At 41.8% G+C, this 9,228-nt stretch overlaps 1 protein-coding gene across 2 annotated transcripts in view; it reads right to left on the reverse strand.

The window, feature by feature from the left end:
* Positions 1 to 1,040: 1,040 nt before the first annotated feature.
* The window catches only part of Chrdl1 (chordin like 1), a 116,927-nt gene continuing 108,739 nt past the window's right edge, over positions 1,041 to 9,228 (reverse strand). For both annotated transcript variants that reach the window (XM_013355111.2, XM_026777970.1), the window contains exons 11-12: positions 8,662 to 8,751; positions 1,041 to 5,516 (exon numbers count right to left, since the gene is read on the reverse strand). In XM_013355111.2, the coding sequence (XP_013210565.2) occupies positions 5,386 to 5,516; positions 8,662 to 8,751 (221 nt within the window). In that variant the 3' untranslated portion in view covers positions 1,041 to 5,385. The remainder of the gene's footprint in view (positions 5,517 to 8,661; positions 8,752 to 9,228) is intronic.

Genomic DNA, 9,228 nt, shown 5'->3' on the forward strand with positions numbered 1-9,228 from the left:
AAGAATAGAAACACTAAAAATATGCTAAGTTCTAGTAACATAGAATAGCATCTTGTAGGATACAGTATTTAGGGAGAATGGGAAAATAGTGGGAAACTATTAGAGAAGCAATCATTGTTCCTCAAAATGGAGATGAATATACTGGGCACCAGTGGTTGGTCCACCCACTGAGACAGTGTGCCTGAGCTAATGGGAGCTCACCAAATCTTTGAATGGTATTATTTATAAAGTAATAAAAAAGAAAAAAGAAAAAGTATAGTCTCATGCCATGTAAAGGAGATGGAAGAACATTCTAGTAATGGAAAGAGCATATACAAAGATAAATTAAAAATGCATATGGAATGTTGGGGAACTATGTGCTGTGACTCATTCCCTAATTCTAGGAGCTCCTCTCCTATTTGGAAGTCTCAAAAATGTCTGCCTACATTTGGTAGGTTGTAGGGTAGATTCTTGAAGTCAGTTTGAAAGAGGGTTTTGCGGGGAGGTAAAAACAGTACATGTGATGTGTAGGGAATTGAAGCACAGAGACTTTCACTCCGTACAGACTCTGCACACTTACAATTGAGGTCTGAAAACTGGTTTGAAAAATAGAACATAAAACACCTTTTCCAATGAAGACCTCTATGACACTCTAAGGCACAAGAAGGTAAATGTTGGTGCACACAGTAACAAACACTTATGAATAATTTGTTTGCTTCAATGTAAGGTGACAAAGTAGCATCACAGGTACAAAGGAAGGGGGAGTTCTCTCTCTATATTCAAGGGAAACAGTGCAGCTGAGGAAGACAGTGAATTCTGAGTACTGTCATGGTGGTGCTAACTGTGTGCATGCAGAAGTCCCACCAGCAATACAGAGCTGAAAGCAGTGATGGTTGTGAAGACATTTGTGACAGAGAGATGATGGACATTTTTTTCTAGCAATGCTATCATAGAGAAATGTTGGAGAAGAAACACTATTTCTTTGCCTTTTTAGCTCCCATGACTGTGAACCTATGAATTAAATCAATAAAATGCAATAACACTAGAAAAGGCACACAAATTTTATTAATATGTATATACACAGAAGTTCACAGAAAGAAAATGAAACTCTAAAATATGGTTAGATTCAGGGGGCTTATATACTATCTTAATATAGGAAGGAGAGCTTAAACTTAAATGGATGATAAATTCTGGGGGGAGATATTAGGAAATGAATGAGGGAGGGAGAAAGGAATGGATGCTGCAGACTACTTTAGCATGAATTTTCGTTTGATCTTGGTGTTGATTTCCTACCCTAAGGGATGACTCACTCTCTGTCCTTGAAATGGAGGAGAGGTTACCTTCCTCAAAGAAAAATCTATGTCCAATTTTCAGGCAATTATAAGTAGAATAGAAAAAATTTTCTGTAGCTGTTGATTCTTAATTGTTATTAGCTCAAAAATAATCCTTGTGACAAAATGGCAGAGTTTTGAGAAGCATATTCTGAGCTTCTTTGAGCGTCAAAGCAAAGGGCAAGAAAGATGACTTAGCTCTTCTAGTGGACCTGGGTTTGTTTCCCAATATCCACATGGAGGCCCACAATCATCTGCAACTCCAGACCCAGGATATCCGACACTTTTTCTGAATTCCGCAGGCATCAGGCATGCACATGGTATGCAGACATACACACAGGGCAAATACTCAGGTGCATAAAACAAATATTGAAAAGTCCTTTTAAAAAGAAGTAAAAGCAGGAAAGGTATAAAGAGGCAGACAATGTGTGGGAGGAGGCAGGTCTTCTCTGTAAGCCCATACGAGGTGGCCTTTACTGCTTTCTGGGAGTCATGGTGGAAGTAAAAATCCTTCAGGAGGAATTGACAGAAAAATTCTACAAACATTGCCTACATATAGAACCACAAACTTGAAGGGCTGGTAGATATTTGGGTGTGAGTCATTATAGAAAGGGGATAATGCAAGATGGAGCCACAGAAGTCTAGTTTGACTTATTTGCATTTTCCTCAATGCAGGTAGACTGATATTTTGATTCACAGTGTCATTCTAGAAGAAAGGAAGCTGAGTGGAAGGGGTGTGAGATAATAGAGATCTTATGGAACTAGGTAGATCTTGCTAAAAATGGTATAAAAATGGTCTGCATCCAAAGCTGAATTCACCGAGGTTGTGGGTCAAGAGTTGTGAGTCCTGAGAGCAACCTGGGATATGACTTCACTGCCCTGCATGAAACAGACTAACTCCCTTATTACCCATCTTTAATCTTGTCCTTCCTACAGTCTCTCTGCACTCTGTGCTATGATATGGACAAATAGCTCCCCTATGCAAGATGAAATGGCTTTGACCCCATTTCTTTCTGCAGATGCTATCTTCATTGTTTTTTTCACTCCACTAGAAAGTTTCTCCAGTGAGTTCTCTTGAGCTTCTAGCCCTACTTCCTCACAGCGCCCTTCCACTTACCTCTGACAATCCCTTGCTCCAGTAACTTCAACTCTTCTCTTCTTCCATGTTATCACCATCGTTACAGAGTTTCTGCCATGTCACTGAACATCTCAGCAGTGACTGACAATTTGCATTTCTCTCTTAAAATCCTCTCATATCCTGACTTCTGAATACCCTGTATTTCGCTAGCATTGAGGATTTGAGGGAATTTATTCTGGGTCAACACATAACAAAATCCTTACACTGATAACTAAAACAAGCTTTGCATAAAAGTGTTGTGAAAAGCAGGTCAAAATTGAAGTCCTCTTGAAACCTAAGTAAGTGGTCCAAGAGGAAGTTAAACATCAATGGTTGCTCTAAGTGCCTTTCCCACCTTGAATATCAATGGTCATCAATGCATATTCAATGGACACTAGACTAATTATTTTATATGTACTGATTACATTAAACCTTACTGCAAGATTTCAGGCAAAGGACAATGGTATCATTATCATCCCATTTTCTAATTGAGAATACTGACACATATAGAAATTATAGAGCTAGCTTAGGAATCTAGGCAGCCTTACTGCTAAGTTGACACTGCTAGCTACTTGAGAGTAGTATAACAAGAATGCCAAGCTGACTGTGAAAACACTAGGCTCCACCCATCATCTTTTACCCAGTCAAATGACAATCTTGACTGGAGTGTCAATCATATGATTTTCCTGTCATAACCTTTTTAAATTAAAATTTTATTAATTTAAAAATCCAGAAACACAGTGACTCCATAAACAAGTACCATACATGGGTACATGTCCTATGAGAAAAGCGAAAGGGTAACATTGTTACGTTACTCAGACTTGTTTACATGGGCTAACTAGAAAATGGATAAAACTGCAAAATGGTGCCTCTGGTCTTTGCTGTCCCAAGTGCTTATGATACAAATAAGTACCAAAAAAAGAACCATATCCATTCTTCCCTACTCACTACAGGCAGTTTGATCTCTCTCCGCATACCCTACATTCTACCCAACATCAAAACCCTGAGGGTTTCTACATCGAAATCCCCAGTTCCTGCTTCCCACAGCACTTTAGAAAGGCATGTCACTGCACCTGGAGGCAGGAGTCTATCTAGGGGAGCTCTTTAGGTGTTCCCTTGAGGCTAAGATTTCAGAGAACACCTGGGTGGGAAGGCTTTGGGGTGAATCATCGAGCAGGGGGAATCACCCCTTTCCTTCAGGATCTGGTTACAGATCTCCACACTCTGGAAATATGGTTCCCCCTCCCCTCCTCCCGAGAGGGAGGCAGCTGTGTATTGATACTTCTCCCATCACATTTTCAATGATGTTCTGCAGCTTTGTAGCCCAGGAAGCTTATGTCCCACTTATGAGGAGAATGTGTATGACCGGCTGGCAAGAAATTTGTCCCATGAAGCCCTGGCCCCAAAGCCTGGTGTCTTTTTTTTTGTGTGTGGAAACTGCCCCTTCTCTGCCAGGTTCCCATAAAGACCAGACCGTTTGCACGTTTTTTCTTATCATGTTCTCTTGCCTAGTGTGGGAAATGCAGGGTTTCTAGGTCCTCGTATTGCTTAGTACTCATTTGAGCTCAATCATGCTCCTGCAAGACGACAGATCCAGAAGTCAGCCCTATGCTCCTTGTTAGAAATTATTTATAGTTTCTCCACAAAGAGGGTTTCTAAAGCCAAGCCTCAGAAAGCATAATTTATGCTATGGCATTGGGCTGCAAATAAACATTTTAGGAGCAGGCTTGTCAAAAATCCCAGATACAACCTATGCTTGTGGATAAGGCAAGGCTAGTAGGAAGGTTTAGGAGAAAGGTCTGTGTCAGAATTCTCAGTTTCCCGAATGAACAGTAACTCTCTTTTGACAGAAGAACCAATGTTCAGAAGTTCACAAGGACTGAGTCTCTTGATAAAGTCAAATTTCAACTCCTGTAGTCAGAGAAATAAGAGAGCCCTTAAAAACAGCCTTTAGAATAATTCAAAGTAAAGTGTCTGTCTGGGTGACTATGGCCGCAAGAAAATTAGCGAGCATTAGTTTATATGCTAGTTGAGTATTATAGCTGTGAAAACAACAAAAAAAGATGGACTACTTTGTTTTTATCAGGTGTATTCTTCTACAGCTATGAATCTTCTACAGTTATGCATTGTTTGGTATGAACTTAGTTTCTGACAGTTTCACCAAGTTCTACCTTCCTAATGGAGGTTCAGCTCAAGAAAGAGAAGTGGTATTATCCGACATAGTGAATTTGGCACTTCAAAGTGAACAAGGCCCTTAACTGGCATTCTTCACCCTTAAAGTCTTGAGGGCAGTCTTCTACATACATTTTGAATCTGTTTTCCTGGGTGCCAACAGCCGCAACAGTATTTAGGAGCCAGAAAGAAGGGCAGCTTCATGTGCAGTCTGGGTGTCTTTTCGTACGTGCGTATATGAGATATGAGGATGATTTTTTTCAGTATTGAAAGTAGAGCCCAGGGCTCCATGTGTTAGGTGTGTGCTCTACAACTGACTGACCTGTAGTTCAACCCACTGAATAAGTTTGTTTATTTAAAGAATGGAAGACACGTGAGCATTCGAAAGGCATTTCATACAAATGATTGCTCTATGTGACCCAACTTATACTGAGCAATTTTCTTCTCCTTTCACGTGACTAACTTTCTACACAGAATCCCTAAAAGTGTTTTCTTTTAACCTTCAAATAAAAGTGATTCTCAGAGAAACTAAAACTGCACCAGAATGCTCTATCCCTTCTCCCTCCAGAAACTATTAAAGACTCCTCTATTCACTTTAGAGGAGATGTTTGAGGGCTGGCACACCACTGCACATAGAGGAACAAGGTATATTGTGGCTGGCGTGGATAATTTGACTGCGTCTGACTTTGGGGTTTTAGAGCACTGTTGACTTAAGCAAAGGAAGCCAGCAGTCCAGCTGCAGCTTGGGTTTCCTTAATTGATACTATCCAATCCTGACTGTTTTGTCTAACAGTGGCCCTTTTCAGGTCTCTCCAGGTACAAAACCTGGACCAAATCTTCCAGTTCTGTTCTGCACACCCGACTTGAACACATCTGGCTGAGGCGAGCTTCTCCTTCAGTGAAGATCTTCCACTGGTCTAAAAGGAAAACACAGAATGGTCAGGAGTGTGTAAGATCAGAGCTGAAGTAATTAGGAATACAACCAATATGCTTCATTCTTTTCCACATCCTTGTAGACCCCTGAGGGTATTTAAAATATGAATGGCAGGTGGCTTCAGCACAGAAGCACCCACTCAAACACATAAATACTTTTCTGAAGGTGGAGACAGAAAACACAACACGGAGTTTTTACTTCAATACATCACATTTGAAAGATCCTCCAAATGAGACACAATTGTTCTCCCACAAGTAAATCTTACGTGCTTAGAAGTTTAGAAAACTTCCATTAAAGGAATTATTTGATTTTAAATGATGTGTTTGGGGAAATGTATACACGTGAGTGCAGGTACCCACAGAGGTCAGCAGTATCAGGTTCTCCTGGAGCTGAAGTTCCAAGAAGTTGTGAACTACCCTGATGTGGGTACTGGGAACTGAACTCGAATCTTCTGGAAGCGTGGTATGCATTCTCAAGCACTGAACCAGTAATATGCACTCTCAACCACTGAACCTGATGTGGGTACTGGGAACTGAACTCGAATCTTCTGGAAGAGTGGTATGCATTCTCAAGCACTGAACCAGTAATATGCACTCTCAACCACTGAACTCCATCACCAGAATTTTTATACTGTATTCAGCATTTGCAAAATATTCCACAGTCTGCTTGCTTGCTCTTCTTGCGGCTCACTTGGCACCAATTTAAAAAATATCCATCGACAGCAGTATATACCGCATCACTGAACCACAGCTTGCTCTCTTAGCGCCCCATGTAATAATGCTTATCATTATTTGCTCTATTCCTTGTTTCCTCTGTCTACAACTGCTCACATTAATTTTCCACATGCTGTCCTTATGCATCAATGGCACCCTGAAATGCCATCCTATGGCTCTTTATAGTGCTCCATTCTCACACTGGTTCACAGTCCTTTCCACTCTTAACTGGACTGAATCACTTCCATTGCCTATTGACTCCCAATAGCCCCTCACATTTCTCTTTATTCCTATGTTCATGACATTGAAGTCTGGGGAGCTCTGGGCACAAGGTCAGGAAACTCCTTTTCACCCTAAACCTCCTTTGAACCTTTTTGGTTTCCCTACATACTGCTCTCCCCTTTAGACCTGATCTCCCTGCTTCTTTCTGCCTTAAATTCCTCATTTTCCTCTATTCTTTATGCCTCCGTATGAGGGTAGAAAAAAGGTGGGAGAAGATAACGTTTACCAAAGCCTTATGGTGTGCCATGCTATTGAGGCACATTATGTGAAGGGGTTGGGCTTATTTCATTGTCCCCGTGTTACTCCACTGGATCATTTAACTACCCACTTCCTTCAGCCGTACAATGTTTGGGTCACATGATACCTAATTCCATTACTCGTCCCCAGTCCTAGCTAGTATGGGCACAGCTTTGAAGTCCTCTAGAGTCTAGTACACTGTCTTGAACAAGATGAACTAAACTGTGTTCTGTGGTGAATTAGTAATTTCAAAAGTCATACCATTGATCCCTGGACCCTAGTCTCTGTCTCCTTTATTCCTGACTCTCCTGGAGGGATCCCCCAACTCCTGCATTCAAATTCTTATGCTGAATTCATTTACCTTTTATTATTCTTTCAAAAGACATAAAAAATACCTTACCAACACCATTTCTAGCTGGTTCTCAGGCATCCTGACCAAAGTACGTTCCAAGCAGACATCCTTTTGCATCAACATCTGCTTAGCCTTGAGCTCTTCATTGACAAATGGCATTACTATTCATCCAATATACAAAGTTATTAATCCTGGAGTCACTCTAGACTAAGCCCCTCCACACACACTTCTATCTGTTGACTTAGCCTTAGGAATGTCTCTCATGGTGTCCTAACCTCTTTTGTCTTGCAGACAGTATAGTGTGGGAACTTCCTAATTCAGATTCTCACCAGCTCTGCCAGTAATGGTGCACCGCACTCTTCACAGCAAGGCCCTCTTTCTAAAAGCCAGATGTGAATACACCGTTTACCTGCTTGCTTACCTTCGCTGTTGTGGTTTAGCCATAGTCTGGATTCATCAAGGTGAGTGCTTACTATAAGAAAGCCCAGATCGCTACACTGCTACTACAGTGCTGCTTGTATTGTGGAGCACCTCCCAATGTTGCTAGCTTTGCATGTGCATTTTTTCACTGGCTTCTTCTAAGCCTTCCGACTGCTTCATAGCAACCCTTTTCATCTTCATTGTGCCCTATGTGGCCTTGGTGATCATTCCTCACCCCCACCCACATTTCTTGTTTGTTCCTGCCTGGATCTTCTCTTAGGCTGCACCCTCTCCCTAGACTGATTTCTTGACCTGTTGCCCAGTCACACCCTTTTCTTTTAAAAAGCGCCTCCTCCCCGAAGCCTTCCTCGACTAAGCCCACCTGGCTCTCAACTTATTGTTCTTTGCAGGTTCCCCTGAGCGCTTAGGCATTTAACTCCTCACAGCTCTTCTCATTCACGGTGAAGGCCCATTCGTGTTCTGTCTTGCCCATTAGAAATTCTCTGGGGATAGAATTCGGATGCCTTTTATTCCATTAGGAGTGCTCTCCACCCAGCCCCACCCCGGTGCCCTGCAGCATCTAGTCCCTAAGCTCCATCTAGTGTGGAAAGTAGGAGAGTTGCAAGTCTGAGTAGATGCCTGGATGCTTTTAAAGAAACATGAGCACCTAGTGGCAGTTTAAAAAGAGTCAGAGCACTGTGGTATAATGCAGGATTGATATGCAGTCCATATTCCTCTTCTCTTCTTCATCCCCAGAGGGCATAGCCATACAGATATGAAGACTTCACAATTATACCAGACTTGAAATCTTGGGACGCTTCCTTCAACTGCCTCGTGACTTGGGTTATCAGTTTCATAAGGGGCATTTAAGAAACCTTGACCTGAAATGGTTTGTATGTGGACTATGTATTCATAGTTTGTATGGAGCTTGTATTCATCATGCCCGGGCTTTTCTAGTTTGTATTCAGACACCCTCCTTGTCCTTAGTCTTCCAAAAGAGAAAGAGCACATCCCCTAATGTTGAAACTGAGAGTTCTTTATGTTCACTGAGAATACAGAAGAACTTCAAGTGTGGCAATACTACATTTGAAAGCTAGAGGCTATTTCCAGCGAAGAGCACTTACTTAAGGTGGTCCGAGTCACCAGCTTGAAATGATGGAGCTCCCCAAACATCCTCTTGGATATCTTCTCAATGTGGAAGTGCTGGAGAATGCCTAGGGCCAAGCACAAAGTGGGACAGGTGATGAGACATTTTCTAGCTCTTCGTGGAACCATGTCCCCCTTTTCTGCCCAGGCTAAACATATAATCTCATTACTGGGGCTTAGAGGTATTGAGCTGGGCTGTGAAATGTACTTAACCAGGAACTTGGATGGCTCAAAGATTTTAATTGTCTCCATTTGTATTCTTGGCTCACTGGCTTTCCTTTAGCTTCTCCAGGGACTGGAGATAAGGGAGGTAGTACTTCTGACCATGGGCTCTCCTTAGAAAAGCGTTAAGTACTGGTTGGAGCTTCTGTAGCCAGAGGCAGTATTAGAAATTGTGCCTTTGGCCATAATTTTGATAGACTAATTCTTGCCAAACCACTAGGCTGCCCTCCTGGCTAAACAATGAAAACATATAGGCATCCCCCTGAATATTAACCTTCATCAGGCGAGGAAAGGAGACAGAGACAGAGACCCAAATTGGAGCA

This window comes from Microtus ochrogaster, unplaced genomic scaffold (assembly GCF_000317375.1).
Source record: "Microtus ochrogaster isolate Prairie Vole_2 unplaced genomic scaffold, MicOch1.0 UNK92, whole genome shotgun sequence".
Lineage (NCBI taxonomy): Eukaryota > Metazoa > Chordata > Mammalia > Rodentia > Cricetidae > Microtus > Microtus ochrogaster.